Genomic DNA, 26,842 nt, shown 5'->3' with positions numbered 1-26,842 from the left:
CAGCATCCCGTTTTATTTTTTAAAGTAGAAAAATATGTCTAAAGATTGCTATGCCCTATTTCTGCTAGCGAATGGGTGATAGTAAGTGTATTACTTTTCTCATTGCTGTGACAAAATACCTGACAGAAGCAACATAAGGGAGGAGGGCTTTATTTTGCCTCATGGTTTTATAAGTTTTAACCCATCATGTTGAGAAGACATGGCAGAGTGGCTTAGTCTGTGGTAGCGGGAGTGTGGTAGTAGCTGTTCACACTGTGGTAAGCAGAGAAAGCAGGCCAGGCCCAGGGACAGGTACAGCCTTCAGTGGCTTTCCCCTAACCCTTCCTCCTAAAGCTCCATAGCCTTCAGCATAGCGCCACAGCTGGAGACCAAATGTTCAAAACACGAGCCTATGCAGGACACTGCAGGTTTAAACTATGACAGCGAATGAGTCCAGTCACTCCCTCTTCCTGACAAGCATTCCATTAATGTGAAATTTGTAGTTTTCAGAATCTTTTTGTTTGTTTGTTTGTTTTTTTTGTTTTTGGTTTTTCGAGGTAGGGTTTCACTCTAGCCCAGGCTGACCTGGAATTCACTATGGAGTCTCAGGGTGGCCTCGAACTCATGGCGATCCTCCTACCTCTGCCTCCCGAGTGCTGGGATTAAAGGCGTGCGCCACCACGCCCGGCTGGTTTTCAGAATCTTGAGTGCTAGAATTGACCTCTGGGTTTGCTTGGATCCTTACTGTTAACTTCTGAATATCATGTTTAACAATAAATTCTACACACAGGTCCCACCAGGAGGGCAACATACCATCTAAGGACTCAACTTCCTGTCCTCCTTCAGACCTCAAGAGGCTGTCCCATGTGGGCCAAGGTGCCTTTCGACCTTTACCTGTCCCCTCCAGAAGGAGTTGCCAATCTTCTCCAGCTACTGACAAGGCTGTCCACCTGCCATCTTGTACAACAAACACAAAAGAGCCTCAGGAAACCCCAGACTCTCCAAGTGAAACCTTTTTCAAGTGCAATGGAAATAGAAATGAGTTTAACCTAGGAAACTGTCTCCTAGCCTCCCGTTTACAGAGTAACCCAAACCTAGAGAAAAAGGAAATGGAACTTCATTTGTATATCATCTCCACAACATCATCAATATTTCTGCACTTAAAGAACTCATGGACCAATTACGTTATAGTAAGTGCCCTTTTTAGAGCAAATGTGCTTTCCGGTTCTGCCTCCATTTTTCAGAATTTCACCTTGGAATTTAATAATTGTGAAAGACAAAGACAAGTAAGGATAAAGTTTATTTGGGCTATGGCAATAGGGAGAAATAGGTGTTCTTGAGTAGCATTGTGGAAATACAGAAATATGTATCCTTGAGTAGTGTTATAGGAAAGGAACCTGCTTTGGAAGAGTCAAGTGAGTAAAGTAGCGAGTCACCATGGAGTGTTGCCAGATGGCCTTTTGCAGTCAGCTGGATGACTCAGACCTCAGATAATATTCATCACTGTCAGTATATTTCTGTATTTCTTTGCTGAACTAGGTTAACACAAATTGTTGGAGAATCAAATAATTTTATCTAGACTTCATTAATCTAAGCCCCCCCCCTTTTTATATAAATTATGGAATTATTTTAGCTTTGTTGCATATTTTGTTTTGTTTTTCTTTTTACTTTGTAGCCCTGGTTGGTCTGGAACTTGGAGGCAGGAGGAACAGGAATTTAAGAACATCTTTGGCTATATTGCAAGTTTGAGGTCAGCTTGGGTTACCCGAGACCCTAACTGCAAAAAAGGGAAAAAAGGAAGAAAGAAAAACAAAACAAAAGACAAAATAAGCCAGGCATGGTGGCACATACCTTTAATCCTAACACTTGGGGAGGCTAAGGTAGGAGGACTGCCATTAGTTTGAGGTCAATCTGGGGCTACAGAGTGAGTCCCAAAATGTGACTAGAGTCATACCAGAGCTACAGTGTAACCATACCTTGAAAAAAAACCCCAAAATTAATTAATTAGAAAACTTGCTAAACACTACAGGTCTGTTTTGAGGATCAAGAATAAATGGGAAGCTGGGTGTGATGACACATGCCTTTAATCCCAGCACTTGGGAGGCAGAGGTAGGAGAATCACCGTAAATTCAAGACCACCCTGAGACAACATAGTGAATTCCAGGTCAACCTGGGCTAGAGTGAGACCTTACCTCGAAAAACCAAAAAAAAAGGGAAATGTTACCACTAAAGAGTCAAGGAGGGGCTGGAGAGATGGCTCAGCAGTTAAGACACTTGTCTGCAAAGCCTAACAACCCAAGTTCGATTCCCCTATTATCCACATAAAGCCAGATATGCATGGTGGTGCATGTATCTGGATTCCTGATGTACTTATTCTATTTGCCTCTGTTTTTCTCTTTCTCTCGCTAGTGTGCATGCACCATACTCAATCTCTCTCATAAATAAATTGAAAAAAGAGTCAGGGAAAAATTAACCCTGCAATAGAAGAATAGTTAACGAAAGTATTGTATCTCTATGCTACAGGTACCGAGTAATTGTTAAAAAACACAGACACAAAAAAAATCTGTCTGTTATATAATAAGCAAAAACAACCAAGTTCTAGATTAATGTGTTATAGTTTAACTATGACCAAATCTATATTGTAATAATGTGTCATAATATATAGATAGTATAAATGTATATGTTATATGTAATGACATTATCATACCTGGGAGGACACAAGCCAAAATGGTCATAATCAGTTACTTTGAATGATGGGGTAAATGGTAAGGGAGAAATAGAACTTTTATTTTATCTTATTTTTTCTATTAAAAATTTTTTATTCACATTTATTTATTTATTAGAGAGAGAGAGAGACAGAAAGGGGGAGAGGAAGAGGCAGATAAAGAGAAACAGAATGGGCATGCCAGGACATCTAGTCACTACAAACAAATTCCAGATGCATCCACCACCTTGTCCCTCTGGCTTACATGGGTCTTGGGGAATCAAACCTGGGTCTTTAGGCTTCACAGGTAAGCACCTTAGCCACCAAGCCATCTCTCCAGCCCTATTTTTCTATATGTATGTATGTATGGGAGAGAGAGAGAGAGAGAGTGGGTGAGAATAGGCACACTAAGGCTCTTGCTACTGCAGACATACTCTAGACATATTTAGGTACTGTTTGAACTTGATAAATCATTTTAAAAATGTGGAACACTTGAATCTGCATGATGTCCTAATGCAGGAGCCATGCTAATCTCTATGTTATTCCAATTTCAGTATATGTGATTATGAAGCATGATAAATCATTTTATAATAAAAAAATGTTATGCTTAAAATAAAAAAACTAGATAATGAAAAAAATTCCCTGTGGTGTTATCAAATACTAGTTTTATTAATAAATAAATCATGTACCATAGAATGGATTACAGTGGATATATGGTGATTTATTTTCAGCAAAGAAAGATTCTGACAATTCTCAATTTTTTCCTCTTTCAGAAAGCTACTCTTTTACAGGATCCCCTATATGCTAGGGAATATAGCCCTATTGGAAGTCAAAAGCCATATAGGTAAGGAGTTATAGTCTCATGGAAGATTTTCCTCTCCTCATTACCTCTTCTAACTTGGTGTTGTACCCTGGTTGACTGTTTTATACCTCTACCTCAAGTCTCTGCCATGGATTTGGGACTTGAAAACACAAGTGCCCTCTAGACATCAACTCACAATTTCTTACAAGAAATTTAAAGTCATCACATTGAAAAGAGAACTCAGTGTCTTCCTTCTGGGACCTTGCCTTCTTGGGTTTTTGAGATAGTCTTGCTATGTATTGAACTTACAATCTTTCTGTCTCAGTATCTTGAGGCCTGGAATTTCAGGCATGCATAACCACACTTGCTAAGAATCTTTCTTGGAAATTGTTTTGGTGAACTTATGTTTCCTTAACAATGAATGCAGAGTATCTATTCCCATTAATATAAGTTTCCCTTGTATTCCTAAATTTAATAATATTGTTATGGCACTTGATGTTTTCTTATTTAGATTAGTTAAATGAAATCTACATAAAATCAAATATTCTTTTTATAATATTTTCATGGACAGAAAGAGAAAGAAAAAGGGCATGTCAAGGGTCCCTTGCCACTACAAACGAACTCCAGATTCATGTGTCACTTTGTGGGTCTGGCTTTACATGGGTACTGGGGAATCAAACCTGGGCTGGAAGGCTTTGCAAACAATCATCATCAACCACTAAGCCATCTCTTCAACCCAAAAGCAAATATTTTTATTTTCCAAACAAATTATAGTCTTGGTCACTTATCTGTAAAAATATACAATGTCTAGCCTAATTTGAATTTATGACATATATGCTATTTCAACTTACACATGAATTAACTCTCAGTTAAGTATTTTTTTTCCTATGAAAAATGTTTTTGATGTAAAAAGAATTAGTTTGGGAGGCTGAGGATAGACTGAGGCTTAGTGGGTAAGAATTCTTGCTATATAACCATGAGAACCTGAGTTTGATCCCTAGCACCCGTGTAAAAAGCTGGGCCTGGCTGTGCATGCCTGCAGCCCCAGCACTGAAGAGGGCAGATGGGAAGACTCAGGAGGATCACTGGATCTCTCTGGTCAGCCAGTCTAACAATACCAACAATAACCACAACAGAACAGCGAGCTCCAAGTTCTGTGAGAGACTGTCTCAAGGAAATTAGGCAGAAGAGCCATAGGGGAGGATACCTGTCACCCTTCTCTGGCCTCCACGGGCATGTGCACAGGTCATGTACATCTGCACACACACATGCATATACCTCCCTATACCACACACACACACACACACACACACACACACACACACACACTCATACATACTGCACACACACAATAAAACTAAAAAAAAATAGTTTGGCATTATAATTTTATAGGTAAAAAGAAGTTTGTATTATGATTCTTAGAAAATAGCTGATTCCAGATGAGAAAAAGTGCAAAATTAATTTCAAAATAATTCTGCTGATGTATTTTATCTGACCATTTCCTTCCCTTAGCTCACTTGTGGGTGAAAACAATATTTGTGTTTTGGCATGTCTCGAAGAATAGAAAGATTCCATAGTCTCCTAAAATGAAATGTGATCGCATTAGAAGTGCATGCATAAGGAACGGGATCTCAAACTTTTTCCTGCTTTACTTAGAGTCAGTCCTTTGCTCAGAGCTTGCCGTGTGCTTGGGCATACACTAGCTAAAGGGCCACAGCAGTGGTGGCACCTTCATCCCCATTGTACAGCTTTGTAACTGAGGCCCAAAGAGGCTGTGCAACCTGCCCGTGGTCATGACCTTGAAGGGAAGACCCAGGAGTCTGACCTCAGCCTTCCTGCTCACAAGCATTAGGAACATTTGCCTCTGGGACTGCAATTGCTGGATTCATAATGATACTGTTTTTTTTTTTGTCCATTTTTCACACTAGAAAAGAGTCCCCTCCCCCCCCATGAATGTTGGGATTAAATAAAAAAGGCTCGCAGGCTGGCTAGAGGAAAATAGATGTTTTTATATAAAGAGGGAGGTAGTGGCAGGAGCATCATGGTATGTGGTGGCCCTGGGATGATGGCTGGTATGGCGGGTTTCTGGAGGAGGCAGTACAGCTGTTTGTACTTCGACAGGGATGCTGACTCCATCAACCTGTGCTGCACACGGAGGAGTCGCCCTGCGCCTCCTTTGCACTCGGGTGTTCTAAATCCCTAGCTGTATGAGCTTGGAGAGGTTTCCGTGCTCCTCTACCTGCTGCACGATGCCACAGGCATTCTGGGCTCAGTCTGGGCACGGCAGCAGAAGCTAGCTCAGTTGCACCAGCTGGTCCCTGAAAGCACTTAGGTTGGAGCTCACCATACAGCCAGTGCCTAGGTACCAGTGCCTAGTGCCAGATGGAAACAACAGTAAACCTGAGATGACTTGTTTTTCAAGTGGCCGAAAATCAGTTGAGGGGCCAGGATGTATATATAAATATTTACAATGGGTACAATAGAACTAGGGCTCTCCTAGAAGTGTGAAAGCAGTACAAGAGAGGAGAGGTTGACTGCATCCACTGAGGTTTGTCTTTCTGTTGTTAGAAGAGTGGGTGCAGGTGGTTTTGTGATGGGGGTGATTTCATGTGTGGTCTGAGCTGGATACTTTTTTTTTTTTTTTTTTTTTGTTGGATTTTCAAGGTAGGGTCTCACTCTAGGTCAGGCTGACCTGGAAGTCACTATGTAGTCTCAGGGTGGCCTCAAACTCACAGCGATCTTCCTACCTCTGCCTCCCAAGTGCTGGGATTAAAGGCATGAGCCACCACGCCCGGCTTATTTTGAGTACCATGGTGGAAAAGTGGACTGTCAGCTCCCTCAGGCAGTCCCTCTTCCTGGTGGAGTGCTTTTGGCATAAGCTCTCTAACACGTGCACCTGCCTTGTCTGTAGAGAGCCAGTCAAGGCCCAGAACACAGCACTTCTTAGAACCTGCAGCTTTCTAGCTGTTTCTATAGTTATCTGCCATTTATGCTAAGTAATACACTGATCTCTCTCTGTCAAGTAGTGATACAAAGTTTTCTTTATAAATATACTTATTTAAGCAATTAAATTGAATGAAAGGAAAATGTTGAGCAAATATTACATAGGGTTCAGGGACTATGGGAAATAATATGGGTGAGGTTATGAGAGAGGGATAGAAGTTTACCAGACAGAGTGGGCTTTCCAGCTTGCGTCAGGGGCATGGGTGAAAAAGCAAGCTGGAGAGCCATAAGCAAGCTTCAGTGCTGAGGAGGACTAATATTAGAGGTACACACACAGCTGCATTAAAATTTCGCAAGCAGCAAAGTTTCCCCAACCTGTTAATATTCTATAGTATTCAAAACCTGCTGTTTCATATGTTTTACATGATTTTTTTTGTGTGTTTCTGTAGATCTGAGGAGAAAATTAGGCACTTCAGTCAACTTAAATCTGAACTTTTTCTTAAAGACAATACTTTGAGGAAGATACTTTGCTTAATTATGGAACTTAAAGTAGCAGCCCAGAAAAATTTCATTCTGAAAAGGCTTTTCTGGAAAGTAGGTATTTTATTTTTAATCTTTAAGACCAATCCCACCTGGTTATCAAATTTAAGCATAAATTTTTATAAACAGAAGTTGTATCTTGCTGTATTAAAATATTTGTTATGTTTAATGCAGTTAAGCAATTATTCCTTAACACTTTACATCTGTAAGGTAATCAATAATTCAGATGTGTAAAGTGGAGAGGGAAATAAAATAGGATTGACATCAAATAAGAGAGATAGTAGAGGGAAAAACATTTCACTTGAGAGATATCGATGTAAAGTAGAATTCAAGAAATTTTTCTAGGGCTGAAGAGATGGCTTAGCAGTTAAGCGCTTGCCTGTGAAGCCTAAGGACCCTGGTTCAAGGCTCGATTCCCCAGGACCCATGTTATCCAGATGCACAACAGGGCGCACACGTCTGGAGTTCATTTGCAGTGGCTGGAAGCCCTGGTGTGCTCACTCTCCTCTCTCTCTCTGCCTCTTTCTCTCTGTCTGTCAGTCTCAAATAAATAAATAAAAATAAACAAAAAATTATTTTTAAAAAAATTTTTCTATGCAGGGTCCCTTATAAGAAAAATAGGGTTAAAAAATCTTTCTTTGTTTTGCTTTATATATTTGTTTTGGAGAGAAGCAGATAGAGATAAAGAGAGAGAGAGAGAGAGAGAGAGAGAGAGAGAGAGAGAGAATGGACATGCTAGGGCCTCCAGCCACTGCAAATGAACTCCAGACACATGTGGCACCTTGTGTATTTGGCTTATGTGGGTCCTAGGGAATCGAATTTGGGTCCTTAGACTTCACAGACAAGTGCTTTAACCACTGTTTTATTTTTCCAGCCTGAAATATAGGATTTTTAAATTTGACTTTTAATGTTTTTGCTTATTTGTGTGTATATGGGGGTGCATATCAGGGTCTCATGCCACTGCAAATGAACACCAGGTACTTGGGCCACTTTTTGCATCTGGCTTTATGGGGATGCTAGGAAACTGAACCTGGGCCAGCAGGGCTTGGCTGAACCATTTCCTTAGACACCACAAAATGTCTTTTAAGTGTAGCACTGTTATCTTTTATCTTTAAAATGTAATCTCGGGGGCTGGAGAGATGGCTTAGCGGTTGCGCGCTTGCCTGTGAAGCCTAAGAACCCCTTTACCTGGCTCCATTCCCCAGGACCCACGTTAGCCAGATGCACAAGGGGGCGCACGCATCTGGAATTCGTCTGCAGTGGCTGGAAGCCCTGGCGCGCCCATTCTCTCTCTCTCTCTCTCTTTCTCTCTCTCTGCCTCTTTCTCTGTCTGTCACTCTCAAATAAATAAATAATGTAATCTTGGGGCTGGGGAGATTGCTGAGCAGTTGAGGCCTTTGCCTGCACAGACAAAGGACCCTGGTTTGATTCCCCAGGATTCATATAAGCCAGATGCACAAGGAGGCACATGCGTCTGGAGTTCGTTTGCCCATTCTTTCTCTCGGTCTGCCTTTTTCCCTCTCTCACTCTCTCAAATAAATAAAAAGTAAAATTAAAAAAATGTAGTCTTGGGGGCTGGAGAGACAGCTTAGCGGTTAAGCGCTTGCCTGTGAAGCCTAAGGACCCCGGTTCGAGGCTCGATTCCCCAGGACCCATGTTAGCCAGATGCACAAGGGGGCGCACACATCTGGAGTTCATTTGCAGTGGCTGGAAACCCTGGCGTGCCCATTTCTCTCCCTCTCTTTCTGCCTCTTTCTGTCTCTGTCACTCTCAAATAAATAAATAAAAATGAACAAAAAATATTTTTAAAAAAATGTAGTCTTGGATCCAGGTGTGGTGGCACACACCTTTAATCCTAGCACTCAGGAGACAAAGTTAGGAGGATCACTATGAGTCCAAGTCTACCCTGAGAGTACATAGTGAATTCCAGGCCAGCCTGGACTACAGTGAGACCCAACCTAAAAAAAAAAACAAAAAGAAAAAGAAATGTAATCTCAGGAAATCAAGCCAACTTGGTAAGGTACAGTAGTTCATTTTCAGTTTGAGGTGGAAGGGTAAAAAGCCAAGGCGAGTAATGTTTGGTGCTGAGGCCAGGGAACAGGGGTGAGCCCCGCTTAGGACGAACTGCTTGTTGGTGGCTATCCACTGTGCTCCATTCTGGCCAATGATCTCATGTAGAGCTGCCACCACCTTATTAAACAACTATGATGTGTACAACCTCCAAGTCATTCATGTCCCTTCCTTTTTGAAAAAAAAAATAATTGAGAGAGAGAAAGAATGGGCACACCACGGACTCCTGTTGCTGCAAACAAACTCCAGATGCATGTGTTCTCTTGTGTATCTGGCTTTTAAGTGAATATTGGGGAATTGAACTTGGGCTGTCAGGCTTTATAAGCAAGTACCTTTAACCACTGAAAAACCTCTCCAGTCCATTCATGCCCTTTTCTTAGATTTGAGGTGTTACATATATATAAAGCAACAACCATCTTGGTTTGGGTATGCCAGGGCCTCTTTGCTTCTGCAACAAACTCCAGATGTGTGCACAACTTGGTGTGTCTGACTTTACATGTGTACTGGGGAATTGAATCCAGGCTGGCAGGCTTTGCAAGCAAGTACCTTTAACCACTGAGCCATCTCTCCAGCCCGTGGTCTACATCTTGACTCTAAAACTTCAGAGGACTGTGGAAAACACAGGGACAGCAATCAAAATAACCAATGGAGTTAATGATAAAAATGGAAATGGACCCAAGATGGCTCAGGGAAATTTGCGGAAGAGGGGTCGGAAAGAATGTCAGAGCCACACACTGGGTCATGATACACAGAGACATTTCTCCTACCCGTAACTGTGGGCTAACTCCACAGTGCATGACCCGTATACCTCAACAAGGAGGGGCCAGGGGAAGGGATAGGACATGGACGAGCCTAACAATGGTACCAACTTGACTGTATTCACTGAGTAATTAATAAAAAAAAAATGGAAATGGAATTCATACAGAAAGGCTAAAAGAATTTAGATTATATCCCACCTACGTAAACCTCTCCAGACCATCCCATACAACATAGCATAAATTTAATCAGTAACCCTGATAGTATAAATTTGCATGTGCAAAACCTCCTGCAGCTGTCCTTACTGAATTAAACAAACATGGTGGCTTTAGTTTTTTTTTTTTTTTTTTTTTAATTTTTATTAACATTTTCCATGATTATAAAATATATCCCATGGTAATTCCCTCCCTCCCCACCCCCACACTTTCCCGTTTGAAATTCCATTCTCAATCATATTACCTCCCCATTACAATCATTGTAATTACATATATACAATATCAACCTATTAAGTATCCTCCTCCCTTCCTTTCTCCACCCTTTATGTCTCCTTTTCAACTTACTGGCCTCTGCTACTAAGTATTTTCATTCTCACACAGAAGCCCAGTCATCTGTAGCTAGGATCCCCATATGAGGGAGAACATGTGGCGCTTGGCTTTCTGGGCCTGGGTCACCTGACTTAGTATAATACTTTCCAGGTCCATCCATTTTTCTGCAAATTTCATAACTTCATTTTTCTTTACCGCTGAGTAGAACTCCATTGTATAAATGTACCACATCTTCATTATCCACTCATCTGTTGAGGGACATCTAGGCTGGTTCCATTTCCCAGCTATTATAAATTGAGCAGCAATAAACATGGTTGAGCATGTACTTCTAAGGAAATGAGATGAGTCCTTTGGATATATGCCTAGGAGTGCTATAGCTGGGTCATATGGTAGATCAATCTCTAGCTGCTTTAGGAACCTCCACACTGTTTTCCACAATGGCTGGACCAGATTGCATTCCCACCAGCAGTGCAGAAGGGTTCCTTTTTTTCCACATCCCCGCCAACATTTATGATCATTTGTTTTCATGATGGTGGCCAATCTGACAGGAGTGAGATGGAATCTCAGTGTAGTTTTAATCTGCATTTCCCTGATGACTAGTGACGTAGAACATTTTTTTAGGTGCTTATATGCCATTCGTATTTCTTCCTTTGAGAACTCTCTATTTAGCTCCTTAGCCCATTTTTTGATTGGCCTGTTTGATTCCTTATTAGTTAACTTTTTGAGTTCTTTGTATATCCTAGATATTAATCCTTTATCAGATATATAGCTGGCGAAGATTTTTTCCCATTCTGTAGGTTGCCTCTTTGCTTTTTTCACTGTGTCCTTTGCGGTGCAAAATCTTTGTAATTTCATTAGGTCCCAGTGGTTAATCTGTGGTTTTATTGCCTGAGCAATTGGGGTTGTATTTAGAAAGTCTTTGCCAAGACCAATATGTTGGAGGGTTTCCCCTACTTTTTCCTCTAGCAGTTTCAAAGTTTCCGGTCTGATGTTAAGGTCTTTAATCCATTTGGACTTAATTCTTGTGCATGGCGAGATAGAAGAATCTATTTTCATCCTTCTGCAGATATTTATCCAGTTTTCAAAACACCATTTGCTGAAGAGGCTGTCTCTTCTCCAATGAGTATTTTTGGCATTTTTATCGAATATCAGGTGGCTATAGCTACTTGGGCTTACATCTGGGTCCTCTATTCTGTTCCACTGATCTACATGTCTGTTTTTGTGCCAGTACCATGCTGTTTTTGTTACTATGGCTCTGTAGTATAGGTTAAAACTAGTTTTTACAGCTCTCTAACAAGGGCCTATAATACAGTCTAAATTTAGACAGGCACAGCTTTTATTTTAGCAGGGTATGGTTGTCAGTAAGAGACAATTATCTTCATAGGGAAGGCACTTGGGGGACTAACCCAGCTGTATTTTTTCCCCGGTGAGAAAGCTCAGGGGCCAGAGGTAAGGAATCTCTTTATAGAAGTAAGCAAGTACATGGGCCTTTCAGCTTGTGTGTGAGCGAAATTATACTCAAATATCTTCAGAAATGCTGGACACCATGAAGAACTGCTTGCTTGGGATGTGGGAACAGGTCCGTCATAGAATGTGAGGTGTAGGACAAGGAGCAAAAACATAAAGATTATCAAGAGTAGAGCTGATAGCTGGAAGAAGACTGGAGAAAGCCTGAAGGCAGGGTCCAGAGGAGAAATTCACTTGGACTATCTGAACACAGGAGTTGGATTCAAAGCATGTATTTAAGGTAGGAGAACTGAAGTACTATCTGAAGGTTAAAGGGGAGGAGGATGTGGATATTGAGCATCATTGTGTTGGCCTGGAGGTTATATTAGCACCCCTGATCTTAAAACAGCCCTGATGCAAGGGGCATTGGCTGTGGAACAAAAGAAGGATGCAGAGAAAGAGAATGAGGCCAGGCTGAACAGTGACCTCTACCTTCATTTCTCTTGCCTGCTTTCTTGAAGCTTGAGCCTTGAGGGGTGATGTGAATACACAGTCCTTTCTTGCCCTCATCTGCCCCTCTGCTATTTGCTTTTTGTAGGATACATCCATTTTTTTTTCCTCTCAGTAAAGTCCTACCCATATTTCAAGGCTTAGCTCTAATGCCACTGTCCTGTTTCCTGACATTGTCAGTAAGACACTATGGCACCTTCCTCTTTGATTTTCTGAGAAAAGTCTGTACATAGAAATCTCTTTGCTGTTTTATAATCTGTGATTCTGGTGGTTTGAATGTAAAATATTCCCCATAGCTTCATGTATGTGTGATTAAGCCTCGAATTTAAATCTCCAGCTGATGGAGCCTTTGGGAAGTGCAACCTTGCTGGGGGAGGTATGCCACTGGGGGTGGACCTTGACGTTTATTAGTCCAGCCCCAGGGGTTGTTCATAGCTAGCTCATTGTTACTGCTTCCTTTCTGCTGATATGACAGATATAATGCCCAGCCACCTGCCATACTTTCCCCTCCATGATGAAACTTCTCCTTGAAACTGTAAGCCAAAACCAGCCCTTTCCTTCCATAAGTTGCTTCTGGTCAGGTCTTTTGTCCCAGCAATGGGAAGTAACTACTGCAGTGATGTTCTTCACTAGACACTAGTTACATGTGGCTATTAAGCCAATAACTCTTCAGGGAGAGGTGGCGCCTCATGAGCTCCTCCTCCACTATACATGATGGAATGTTGACAGTTCCAATGTCAAGTAGGAACAAATAGCCACTGTGCCTTCATGAGTGCAGTAGCCACATCACATCTGGAAGTCAGTGTTCCATAGCACTCCTCCCCATCCTCCTTTCCTGGTCCCTGAGCCTTGGAAGGGGGATGTAAATGTCCTATGTAGGGCTGGGCAGTCAACAATCACTCTCAACACTTTGGTGAGTTTTGAGTCTCTCCAGTAGTCACTGCCCACTGCAAAAAGAAGCTTGCCTTAGCCGGGCGTGGTGGCTCACGCCTTTAGTCCCAGTACTTGGGAGGCAGAGGTAGGAGGATCACTGTGAGTTTGAGGCCACCCTGAGACTCCTTAATGAATTCCAGGTCAGCCTGGGCTACAGTGAGACCCTACCTCAAAAAAAAAAAAAAAAAAAAAAAAGAAGCTTGCCTGACCAAAACCAAGACCAGCACTAATCTATAGGCATACCAGGGCCTCTAGCCACTGAAAATGAACTTCAAATACATGACCATTTTGTGTATCTGGCTTTATGTGGGTACTGGGGAATTGAACCTGTATCATTAGCTTTACAGGAAGTGTCTTAACTGCTGATCCATCTCTCCAGCCTGAAATATACCCATTCTTAAAGGTATACTTGAAGTTTGAAATTTTTTAAATATTTTATTTATTTATTTGACAGAGAAAGAGGGAGAGGGAGAGAGAGTGAGTGAATGGGTATACCACTGTAGATGAACTCCAGATGCATGTGCCCCCTTGTGCATCTTGCTTATGTGGGTCCTGGGGAATCGAACCTGGGTCCTTTGGCTTTGGAGGCAAATGCCTTAACTACTAAGCCATCTCTCCAGCCCAAGTTTGAAAAGTCTTGATGAGTATATATTCAAGCCAAATACATTCATATAGCACTAAGACAATCAATATTTAGAACATCTCTGTTATTCCAGGTTACCTTCTATCCTTTGGCAAGCAATTGCTCTACCTACCCTGGCTTCAAGTAACTTATATTCTGTCATTGCTATAGATTAATGTTGCTTGTCTAAGTATTCAGCTGACAGGGAATTGGGTACTGACTATGTACACTTTTGTGTCTGGTTTCTCTCAATGTAATACTTTTGAGATTTTTCCATATTGCAGGTAAGTGGATAAAATCTTTTAAATTTTTTTTTCGTATTTTCAAGGTAGGGTATCTCTGTAGCCCAGGCTGACCTGGAATTCACTATGGAGTCTCAGGGTGGCCTTGAACCCATGGCAATCCTCCTACCTCTGCCTCCCGGGTGTTGGGATTAAAGGTGTACGCCACCATGCCTGGCGAAATTTTTTTAAAAATATTTTATCTATTTATTTGAGAGACAGAAATAGAAAGAGAGGAAGAGGCAGATAGAGAGAAAGAGAGAATGGGCATGCCAGGGCCTCTAGCCACTGCGAACAAATTCCAGATGCATGTGCCCCCTTGTGCATCTGGCTTACGTGGGTCATGGGGAATTGAACCGGGCTCTTTAGGCTTCACAGGCAAATGCCTTAACCACTAAGCAATTTCCCCAGCCAGATAAGAATTTTAAGAGTGAAATTCTTGAACTGGTGAGCAGGTGGGTGATCATATGAAGTGATATATATTAAAGACTCACAATAGGCTAAGTGCTATTCAAGCTTTACAGATAGTATCTTACTAGCCCTAACACAAACTCTACTAGTAATATTAATGCCATTTTAGAGATAGGAAATCTGAGTTGTAGGGGATATAAATAATCTTCTAAGCAGGATGTAGCTAATAAGAGCTGGGGTTTGAACTCCAAGAGTCAGGCTCTAGAGTCTGTGTTAAACTTCCAGTCTGCTTACTCACAGATGTTAAGAAAGTGCAAGGCGTTGAGAGTGCCTGGTGTTCTCCCCACTCTTCTTCCCTCCTATATAACCTCCTGCTATTCTCAGCCTCTTCTCAAACCATATAACCTAAAAAAGGAGGGCACATATGCTTGTTACTCCAAGTGTGAGGTGTGTCTAGTCATCAGTAGCCCAGGGGAAAGGTGGACGAGACAGAAGCAGAGGCACCGCCTCCCTCACCAGTACCAGCTTGTCTGATTTCACAGGCTAGCACTTACTTCCCTGCCTTTCTCATGGCCTGTGTGAAAACACAAAAGTAAGACCTGCTCAGCTCTGAGTCTGTGTTTATTTAGACAGAAGTGGCAATCTACATTTCAAGTGTATTATCAGAAATATTCGTATGTTTGGGTATCATGTTCACTGGCTATAACTGGTGTTACAGTTCATCGTGGTGTTAGTAAACATCTTTCAACAAGAGCTTTTCTACTCGTTATTTTCTTGCATCCTTACAGTGTTCAAGTGACTTTAGAAAGGCAGGAGTTTTAGTAGACCCATTTTCCAAAGTGACCCCTCGCCAGAGCTTAGACACTCACTTCTGGGTGAGCCTGGGTGGAATCATCCCCTGCATAACCTAACTCATGCTCCATCACCAGGACGTGGTCTCCTGGTAGTAGGATAAAAGTGTGTTTCCAGTTTGGATTATACTGGTATTAATGAGGGCATTGTAAATCACATATTTAATCAAGGAAGAAATTCTTTCTTTGTCTTTTTATGTAAGAATAGGGAGTTTTAACTGGTACCTTAATTACCTTCTTCCCCACTTGCTTTCACAGACCAGTGACCTTTTCTGTTTCCTAGTGAACAAACTTCACGAGTACTTGCCAGAGTCTAGGGATAAGAGAGCACTTCAAAATAAAAGTCAAAGAGCTGATGAGCTGGCGTAAGTACTATCTAGATAGATATTTTCCTCTTAGGTGTGGAAAGTAGCTAAAATAATATGTAGTATAAATGAATAATGGTGCTTCAAGTTTTGTCACATAGATTTAGTTATTTATTTGTATGTTTTATTTATTTGCAAGCAGAGAGAGAATGGGCACACCAGGGCCTCTAACTACTGTAGACGAACTCCAGATGCATGCACCACTTTGTGCACCTGGCTTTATGTAATCAAACCTTGGTCATTAAGCTTTTAGGCAAGCACCTTAACTGCTGAGCCATCTCTCCAGCCTGATAGACAGACCTGTTTTTTTTTCTTTTTCGTTTTTCAAGGTAGGGTCTTGCTCTAGCCCACACTGATGTGGAATTCACTATGTAGTCTCAGGGTGGCCTCGAACTCATGGCAATCCTCCTACCTCTGTCTCCTGAGTGCTGGGATTAAAGTTGTGCACCACGACACCTGGCACTCACATGAATTTTTAAAAAATACTGGATGCATAAAAATATTAATAATACTGAGTTCCAAAAGTATGACTAAGGACCTATCTTTCAGTGAACTTCCTTTTATGCTTCTGATACTCTGAACCATATTTTACCTATTAAAAATGAAAATTATTAAACATTATTTTTAAAATTTGGGAAAACAACATACATTCAGTAAAGAATATTAGGTTCAGGAGATAGCTCAATGGATAATGCACTTGCCACACAAGTGTGAGTACATGGGTTCAGATTCCCCAGGATCTCATAAGGTCAGCTGCCATGGTGGGTGCTTGTAATCCGAGCACACCCACAGGGAGGTGGGTGGCGGAGACAGGAGCGTCTCCCAGAAGCTCAGCATCTGGCTAGCCTGGTGAACACAGTGGTGAACAAGAGACCTTGCCTTAATCAAAGTAGAAAGGTTGTCCTCTGACCTCCCTACACATGCCACAAACACTTACATACACGTACATCATATATGCACATTTACAAAAAAAGATTATGATTATGTCTTAATCCTGACATGCAGCTGTCATTCATTCATTCATTCAGCACATTTATGTGTGCTTACTATGTAGCTGTCATCGAATGTGGCACTCAACCAGTGCTGGCAATTTGATGTACAGAATTTGATGGACTATGTACAGTAGAATATCTAACTAGCTACTCTCAAGGATGAATGTTTTGTGAAATTCTGATCTCATAAAACCATTTCTACTTCTTTTTCTCTTTGTTTCTTAGGGCAGGCATCAAAATTACACAAACCCTAGGACTAATGTTCAGAGAAACAGAAATTGAATCATCACGCCTGAACACACTGGCGGCTAAAACGTAAGTTCTTTTTTAGAGACAAGGGGACTGTGAAGTTTTAACCATTACTCTTGTTGAGTGCATTCTAACACTCGAGTGTTCTAACTCCTCTGCCCAACCCACTTTTAAGGACATTACACCCTTGTCTATTCATTTCCTTCTGTGAGATTAACTGGCACATGCCTAGTTCTCTGTCCTTCTAGATTATTTTTTTAAAGCATAGTATCTTTTGTTCTAGTTCAGTGAACTTGAAAAGACCAAATGATCCATCCTAAATTAAAAGCCAGGGAGTCTTTACTAAAAATGTTCTGAGTATGTTTAAACCACAGCATAAAAATTGCATTACAGGACTGGAGAGATGGTTTAGTGGTTGAGGTACTTGACTGCAAAGTCAAAGAACCCAGGTTCAATTCCCCAGGACCCATATAAGCCAGATACACAAGGTGGGACAGGCATCTAGAGTTAGTTTGTGGCCTCTGGAGTTGGTCTACAGCAGCTAGGGGCCCTGGCGTGCCCATTCTCTTTCTATCTTCCTCTTTCTCTCTCTCTCTCTCTCTCTCTCTCTCAAATACATAAATTTTTAAAAAATTTAAAAATTAATTACAAAGGCAGGAGTTATAGTAGCCATATGTATTATATATATTTATTGGTTGCTTTTCTATTGAATATATGTGCTTACACAAATGTATATGACATTGCCTGCTAGACACCGTACATATGTATGCATATACAGGTATGGGGAACAAAATGTATATGTGTGTACATGTATGCATAAAATAGGCAAGCACAAGAGAATATGACGGTGAGAGATTTGGTAAACAAGAGATGTATGAGGGCTGCTGCTGGCCTGACATGACATGCTCTTATCTGCATGTGTATGTGTACATGTATATTATATTTGTGAATATGGGTGTACATATATGTGGAGGTCAATGTTGAGGGTCTTTCTCTATCACTCTTTACTGTATTTTAAGACAATGTTCTTCATTGACCCTAGAGCTCACTGTTTCAGTGACACAAGTTAGCCAGCAAGCCCTGAGCATCCTTCTGTCTCCATTCTCCAGTGTTGGGGCTGCAGGGGTGAGCCGCCATGCCTGTCATTTTACATGGGTTCTAGAGGTCTAAACTCTGATCCTCAGGCTTGTACAGCAAACGCTTTACTGATTAAGCTCTTTCCTCAGGCTTGGAATACTCTTTTAAAGTAAATTTTGAAATTTATACTTAGGAATACACTCTAATGATTTAAATCTATAGCATAGTAAATACATAGACCAGTACCATCCTTGTTTATTATCATAATCAAACATGTACAATTACAATTTTTGTGTTATTTTTTAAATATGCCCACTGTATATTCAGAGTTCTGATTGTTCTTTTTTATTTTTAACCTATTTTTATTTATTTGCAAGCACAGAGAGAGAGAGAGAACGGGTGCACAAGGGCCTCCAGCTGCTGCAAATGAGCTCCAGATGCGTGCACCACTATGCATCTGGCTTTACATGGGCATAGGAAATTGCACTCAGGACATTAGGCTTTGCAGGTAAACACCTTAGCTGCTGTACCATTTCTCCAGCCCCAGCATGTTAAGTTTTATAAGACTTACAGCACAGTAGGCTTGTTTGTAGCAGTGCTGCCACAAATATATGTGTGATTCTTTGTGCCACAATATTATGATGGCTATAGTTTCACCATGGGATAGGAGTTTTTCAGCTATGTTTCAGTCTTATGAGATCACAGTTTAATATGATGACCGTCATCAAGAAAAGCATTGTAATGTATCACCTGACTGTGATTATGTGACCTTTGAGTGAATGGCCTTGTAGAGTTTGTTAATATGTAGAATGGACTTCTGGGAGAAAGATACTTTAAAACATGTAGCCAAAAGAAGAAAGAAACTTGTTCATTTCTCACCTAACAGTCTAGAACAAGTCATCAAGCTTTCCTCCCCAAGGCAGGCCCAGGTTCCTTACCTTCTGTTACTCTGTTCTTTCATGCTGCCTCCGTCCTTGTGGCTGAAACAGGACAAACTTCATAACTTCATTATGCCTTAGAGAGGCAAGAGGAAAAGTAGAGGGCAGGGGCATTTTTGTTTTTCTTAAGTGAGGCATAGAACATTTCTGCTTATATTCTCTTAGTGAAAACTGCAGAGAGTCTGTACAATCTATCTGCAGTTGGACAGTATATGCCTGGCTAAACTTTGATGGGGTTGAGGACATTAGTTATTAAACAGAAGAATGTACAGTGAAGAATAACACTCCTTGACCTCAAAAGTATGTGTTTATATGTTTTATACATTATCGGCTTGACTTTTTATATGTATTTATGGGCCATGAGTTTTATCCTTGGACAAAGTTCTGATTTGAAACTTTAATTTTTTTAACCTTAGTTGATTACCTAAATTCACCTTATTAGAGAAGGTGAACTATAAATTTTCTGTATTAGGAAGTGGATACATGCCCATAATCCTAGCACTTGGAAGGTACAGAGAGAAGAATAAGGAAGTTAAGGAAATTCTCATTATAAAAAATTCTAGGCAAGACTGAGCTTCATAAAATCTTGCCTTAAAAAATAAAAACTAGCCAGGCATAGTTAGTGATGCATGCCTTTAGTCCCAGTACTTGGAAGTCTGAGGTTGCAGATCACCATGAGTTCAAAGACACTCCAGAGCTATAGAGTGAGTTTGAGGTCAGCCTGGGTTTAGAGCAAGACCCTACCTTGATAAAGAAAAAGTAATCAGCAGAGGAAATATAAAGACCATACACTCTAAAACACTTAAGCCATCAAGGAAGAGGTGTGACAAGAACTTTAGAAATGATATTTATTAAAGACAGTTTAAAATAAGGATGGGGCCAGAGAGCTTGCTCAGTGGCTAAAGGTACTTGTCATTCCAAATTTGATTTTCTAGCACCCATGTAAAGCCATTCACAAAGTGGCCCATGCATCTGTGATTTCAACATGGCATGGCAAAGGGAAGTGAGCCAGGAGAATCTTGTGAGCCAGCTAGACCAGAATTCATTTTTGTTATTATTTTTATTGATGATTGTTTTTTTTTTTTTTTTTTTGAGGTAGGGTCTCACTCTAGCCCAGGCTGACCTGGAATTCACTATGGAGTCTCAGGCTGGCCTTGAACTCACAGTGATCCTCCTACCACAGTCTCCTGAGTGCTGGGATTAAAGGCGTGCACCACCATCCCTGGCTTAGGTGTTTATTTTTGCAGCTTCCAGAGACCCTGTCTCAAAGGCGGGTGGGTTGTCCTCTGAACTCTACACACATGCCCTGATACTGTTGCAGTCAGGTTTGCATTGCTGGCCAAGAGCAGCTTTTGGGGGGAAAAAAGGGTTTATTTTGGCTTACAGACTCAAGGGGAAGCTCCATGATGGCAGGGGAAAACGATGGCATGAACAGAGGGTGGATATTACCCCCTGGCCAACAAAAGGTGGACAGTAGAAACAGGAGAGTGTGCCAAATATTGGCATGGGGACACTGGCTATAATACCCATAAGCCAGCCCCCAAGAATGCACTGCCTCTAGGAAGCATTAATTCTCAAATATCCATCAGCTGGGAACCTAGCATTCAGAACATCTAAGTTTATGGGGGACACCTGAATCAAACCACCATATTCCACCCCTGACCCCCATAAACTGATATGCATGCATGATATAAAATACAATGCATTCATCCAACTTTTAAAGTCCCCATAATTTTTATCAATTTTAATAATGTTCAAACATCCCCATAATGCAAGGTCTTTTAAATGAGCCATAATACTAAAAAATCCCCTCAAAACCCATAATAGCACAGAATAAACACACTACAAAAGATGGCACTGGGCATAACAAAGAAATATTCAATCAATACAAAATTTAAAACAACCAGGGCAAACATCAACTCTGTAGCTCCAAGTCCAACGACTCTAGCTAATGACAAGTCTCTAACTCTGATAATTCCAACTGGCAACAAGTCTGTGGAGTTCCAATTTCGTCCCTCCAGCTAGGCTACTCACAGTCCTGAGAAACTTCATTGGTGCTGGCAGCTCTCCTTAGCAGCCATCTCATGGTCCCAGCATCTTCACTGGGTCTCCACTGCAACCCATGTTTCATCCTTACAGCTCCATTGGGTCTCCATGCAAGCATCCAGCAAACCTGCTTCACACTGCCCATGGCTATTGCCAAAATAGAAGACTGCATTACAAACACAACGACCCTCTCTTTCCTGAATTTCTTATGCTCCACAATACCAGGTAGGGTGCCAATTTGTTAATCCAGGGGGCAATAAAGCAGACTTTGAAAAACAGGACATTCCTTGAACAATCGGACCCCCTTCAAAGAGTCTACATTCTTCCCATTGCCCCAGTGCAGGTCAACTGGCCCAATCTCTCAATTGCAGCTGAACAAGCAGAAATTTCAGCCCAAAGATTTCATCTTTGTGCCATATCCCTCTGCACATGCCAGTCCATTTCTACGCAAAGTAACCTTGCACAACCTCTCAGGATATGGGCAAGCCTTGCACACAAACTGCTTCTAGTCCAGTCCAGGCAAAGCTATTTATCACCCTCAAAAGCCAAATCTCACAGTCCATAGTTCTTACTGCATTCAGGTCTTTAAACTCTGACCAGAAAAGTCCATCAGGCTGTACTTATGCCACTGCAAGGCATCTCTTAGGCCAAGGTTTCAAATCCTTCCACATTCCTCTTGAAAATCAGCTCCAAAAGGCCAAAGCTACACAGTCAGATGTCTAGCAGCAACCCCACTTCTGGTACCAACATTACTGTTGCAGTAAGGTGCAGCATTGCTTGCAGAAATTACCCCACCAAGAGCAGCTTATGAAGAAAATGGTTTATTTTGGCTTACAGACTTGAGGGATGCTCCATGATGCGATGGCATGAGCAGAGGATGGACATTATCCCCTGGCCAACATAAGGTGGACAATAGCAATAAAAGAGTGTGCCAAACACTGGCAAGGGGACACTGGCTATAATACCCATAATCCTGCCCCCAACAATATACTCCCTACAGGAGATGTTAATTCCTAAATCTCCATCAGCTGGGAAACTAGCATTCAGAACACCTAACTTTATGGAGGAACACCTGAATCAAATCACCACACATATCCATACACACAAGCATACACAAGCATATGTACATCACACAAACAAATGAATAAACACAAATAAAACAAGGTTTTGTTAGTTTATATTTTTAGAAGACATAGTCTCATGTAGCACAGGTTGGCCTCCAACTTGCTGTTTAGCTGATAATGACCTTGAACTTCTGATCCTACTGTCTCTGTCTCCCAGGTGCTGGCATCATAGACATGTATCACCGCACCTAACTTTAAGGGGTGCCAGAGATGAAACCCAAGGTTCTGCACATGACAAGCACTCTGCCAACTGAGCTACCTCCTAAGTCCCTCAAAACTAAGCTAACATATACATTTTTTGCATGTGTGTAGTATGCGTGGTGTAGTTGTGTGTGTGTGTTACATGCACCCGTGTGTCCAAATGCATTATGCCCTGTGCACACACATGTGAAGCTCAGAGGAGAACTTCAGATGTGCCCCCCATCATTCATCTGCATATTTCTCTGAGACAGAGTCTCTTCTCTGAACAAGGAGCTGCCATTTTTTTGAGCCTCAGTGATTCTCCTGTGTCTTCTTCTCACAGGATTGGGGTTACAGGCATGCATGACCATGCCGGACTGTTTACATGGGTGTGGGGAATCAACCTCTGCCAGTCTTAGGTGCTCATGCTTGTACGACATGCACTCTTTTTTTTTTTTTTTTTTTTTTTGGTTTTTCGAGGTAGGGTCTCACTCTAGCCCAGGCTGACCTGGAATTCACTATGGAGTTTCAGGGTGGCCTCGAACTCATGGCGATCCTCCTACCTCTGCCTCCCGAGTGCTGGGATTAAAGGCGTGCGCCACCACGCCCGGCTTATGCACTCTTTTTTTAAAAAAGGTTTTTATTTTTATTTATTTATTTATTAGAGACAGAGAGGGGGAGAGAAAGAGACACACACACAGAGAGAATGGGCAAACCAGCTCCAGATGCATGCGCCATCATGTGCATCTGGCTTACAGGGGAACTGGAGAATCGAACCTGGGTCTTCAGGCTTCACAAGCATGCACTTTAATCACTAAGCCATCTTTCCAGCCCATGACATGCACTCTTATCCCTGAGCCATCTCCTAGCCCTTAAAAATATGTTTTAATGAACATACCCATTAATATTTTGCACATAATTTATGGTATAGTAGGGACTATGTGAACACTGTCTCTATATAAATTTGGGCAACATTTCTGGAAAGGGCCACATAGATAGTTTCAGAGCACATAGTCTCAGCTGCAACCCTGCCATTATAGACGAAAACAACCTGGACAGCATGGGTATGGCTGAGTACCAATAAAGTTTTACTTACTTGTAAGCTGTAGCTCAGTGGTAGATCACTTGCCTAGCATGCAGCAAGCTCTGAGTTAGAGCCACAGCACTGAACAAGAAAGAAAGGTCTTTATTTACAAAAACAAGTTGTGGGCTGGATCATCCTCTGCAGACTTCTTTATGACATTGACTGTACTCCCGCTTCACCCAGCTTCCAAAATGGAAACTTGTCACTGTTCCCCATACTTGTCACCTTTACATACCTATGTCATTGCTAAATCTGTCCTCAGTTTTCTTTACCTTTCAGTCTCTACTTTTCCCTATCCTAGTTGAAAAACTTACACTGGCCCTGTTGTAAAGTATGGCCAGGTTCTACATATCCACTTTATCTACCTTGTCTTCTGACAAGATCAACTCTTTCAGGTGGACAGATGGCTCAGCTGTTAGTTGCACTTCCTGTCCAAGCATGAGAGGGCCTGAGGTCTCCAGATTCCACATAAAACATCTGGGTGTGGCCACATGTGCTTGTGACTCCAGTCTCCCAGGAGAGCAGAGGCCCAATATTGACAGAGCTCTATAAGATTTGGAGGAAAAAAAACAGTAAAAATAAAGACTCTGGCTAAAATAAACAAGACCAGGAAGAAGAGTGACAGGGCAGGACCCCTGATGTTCCACTCTGGATACCACAGGCGAGTGTTTGGGGTTCCCCAAAAACACATACACGTGCATACACCACATTGCACACACCTGCACACACACACACACATGAAAAATAAAAGACTAACTTTTCATATCTTCAATATAACTGTTCAGTTGCTCTCATAGAGCCTGGGTTATAATATGAATGTCTAACCAGTTTGATATGCACAAATCATCATTTTACCTACAGTGGGAATGAGCACAAACATGTAATATGGCACTATGAATTTTCTGTTGCCATGTAACCAAATGTTACAAACGAAGTGGGTTAAACAACACTTGCTAGCTGGCAGTTTCTGTGGGTCAAGAAACTGGACATAGCCTAACATCCTCTGCTCAGGATCTCAGAAGGCTTTCATCAGAACCTCTGCTGGGCTACAGTTCTCTTCCAAGCTCATTTGGATGGTTCTGGGAGAACAGCTATAGAACTTACAATGATTTGTTTCTTGGCAGGATCCTGAGGGCTCAGGAAAGGCCCAAGTTTGCAGGGTTTACCTGGTTAAGTTAGGCCCATTAAGGATAATATCTTTTTAATTAATGAAAAAGTCAACTTATGAGGTACCTTAGTTACATTTGTAAAACCTCTTTACATTTATCATCCAATATAACACAATCAGAAGCATGATAGCCAAACATAGTCACAGATCTTACCTATACTTAAGGAAGGGGATTATACAGGACACAACACCTGTGGGGTGGGACTATGAGAAGCCATATCAGAACTCTGCCTTCCACAATGCCATAGAGTAAGTCTGCCATTCAAGTGCTGTGTTCTAGAATATACTGCAGCTTATTAAAATACATTCTTTGAAAATAATAACAATCTCAACAATGAAACTACTAAATTATCAGCAGTATTTTTTAGCTTGTGATGTCAATCCCATGTCTCTATTTTCCAAATGAAACTACCATTTTGAATAAAAGTATTGGCCTAGTGAACTATAAATTGAGTTGGGTAAAAGGGGTGAATTTCAGATTAAATTCCATTTGAGCAAATAATAAAAAACAGTTATTCATTTTAGCATTTCCTTCTTTATTATTGTTACAAGTTGAAATTGTATCAGTTCAACCCACTTTGCTATATTTCTCTTCCAATAGTACCATTTTCTTTTATGCTTTAGTTTTGTTAGTGTTGAATTAACATATTATCACAGTAAGTGACCAAAATTTTAGGGTTCCTTCTGGCTAGGTTTCAAAAGAAGCCATTACTGAAAATAAAGAACTGTAGTTAAATATAATAGTGAACTGAGTTAAAATTAATATCTGGAAAGGCTTCAAAAAGGAGTATTCTATTGATTTTGGAAAGTTCTTCTAAAAGTAATTGGCAATTTTAGAAAGCCCAAATTAAACGTTAGTAAATATAAATGAGCTAGCTTGCTTTTTTTTTTTTTTTTGAGAGTGCCAAATCCTAAACACTAGACCACTGTGGAAGCTTGCTTTTTAAAAGTTTATTATTATGTATTGTACTATATGGATATATTGCAAATTGGTCATATTCCCATCAGGTTATTCTTTTATGTCCTCTCTTCCCCACTCCCAGTGCTCCCAGGGCCCACCTTTGTGGGGTTACTGCTATTCACTGTAGGTCATGAATGCACCAGTCAACACTGAAGGGCTGGGTACAATGCCTCAGAGTATACCTTCCCACCATGTGGCTCTGACAATCTTTCCACCCCTCTTCTGCAATACTCCCTGAGCCTTGGAGGGTGTGTCATAAGTCTTCTTTAGTGAGCTCTCAGCAGTCTCTAATTTTCTGTTTTGATGAACTTTGAATCTCCTCCGTATCTACTGCCATCTCCCTGAGGAAGTGCTCAGGCAAGCAGTGAGAGCCCACTCACAATTGATGTACCACTTCTCAGCAATGTTCCCTTGGCCCTGGCAGATGTGATAGAAATGACTTGTCTTTTGCTAGGGAGTTGGCTTCCTTTTCTTGTCATTCTGATGGGTCTTGGGTCTTCCTGGTAATTGCTGTCATCTGTGAAAATCAGATTCCCCTTTTTATAAGAGGGGGAAAGAGAAGGAAGGAGGAGAACAGGGAGGGAGGGAGGGAAGGGAGGAAAGACAGGAGGGAGGGAGAGAGAGGAGAGACAATGGTCATGTCATGTCTTCCTGCCACTGCAAGTGAATTACAGATGCATGAGCCATTCTGTTCATCTGGCTTTACATGAGCACCATGGAAACAAACCCAGGCCATCAGATTTTGCAGGCAAACACCTTTAATCATCAAACCATCTCTCCAGCCCCAAAGCAGTTTCTCTAACTAAGAGTGAAAGCAGCATTGGTTAAAAGGGATACACATAAGCATTTAGAAGAATTTTGATGTGCATACCTGCTCCTTTTTAGTGGAATCTTCCTTCTAGGGTCTGTCCTCTTTCAAGCCATGGACTTCTGACTTGGTTCTCAGAACCTACAGTCAGGTTCGCATTGCTGGTAGAAATCACCCAACCAAGAGCAGCTTGTGGGGAAAAAAAGAGGTTTATTTTGGCTTATAGTCTTGAGGGGAAGCTCATGATGGCAGGGGAAGACAATGGTATGAGCAGAGGGTAGACATCACCCCCTGGCCAACATAAGGTGGACAACAGGAACAGGAGAGTGTGCCAAACACTAGCAAGGAGAGGCTGGCTATAACCCCCATAAGCCTGCCCCCAACAATACACTGCCTCCTGTAGGCTTTAATTTCCAATTGCCATCAGCTGGGGAGACTAGCATTCAGAATACCTAAG

General features: G+C 41.4%; 1 protein-coding gene and 1 pseudogene across 4 annotated transcripts in view; one reads left to right on the top strand and one right to left on the bottom strand.

Annotated features, from left to right (window-relative positions):
- The window catches only part of C6H12orf56 (chromosome 6 C12orf56 homolog), an 80,323-nt gene that overhangs the window by 32,311 nt on the left and 21,170 nt on the right, over positions 1 to 26,842 (top strand). For all 4 annotated transcript variants that reach the window (XM_045151499.1, XM_045151497.1, XM_045151498.1 and 1 more), the window contains exons 4-8: positions 770 to 1,169; positions 3,457 to 3,527; positions 6,878 to 7,022; positions 15,652 to 15,758; positions 16,976 to 17,065. In XM_045151499.1, coding sequence (XP_045007434.1) covers positions 770 to 1,169; positions 3,457 to 3,527; positions 6,878 to 7,022; positions 15,652 to 15,758; positions 16,976 to 17,065 — 813 coding nt within the window. The remainder of the gene's footprint in view (positions 1 to 769; positions 1,170 to 3,456; positions 3,528 to 6,877; positions 7,023 to 15,651; positions 15,759 to 16,975; positions 17,066 to 26,842) is intronic.
- LOC123461899 lies at positions 3,161 to 3,257 on the bottom strand (annotated as a pseudogene).

The sequence above is a fragment of the Jaculus jaculus genome, chromosome 6 (assembly GCF_020740685.1).
Source record: "Jaculus jaculus isolate mJacJac1 chromosome 6, mJacJac1.mat.Y.cur, whole genome shotgun sequence".
Lineage (NCBI taxonomy): Eukaryota > Metazoa > Chordata > Mammalia > Rodentia > Dipodidae > Jaculus > Jaculus jaculus.
Note: the sequence above shows the minus strand (reverse complement) of the source record. Positions and strands in the feature narration are given on the sequence as shown.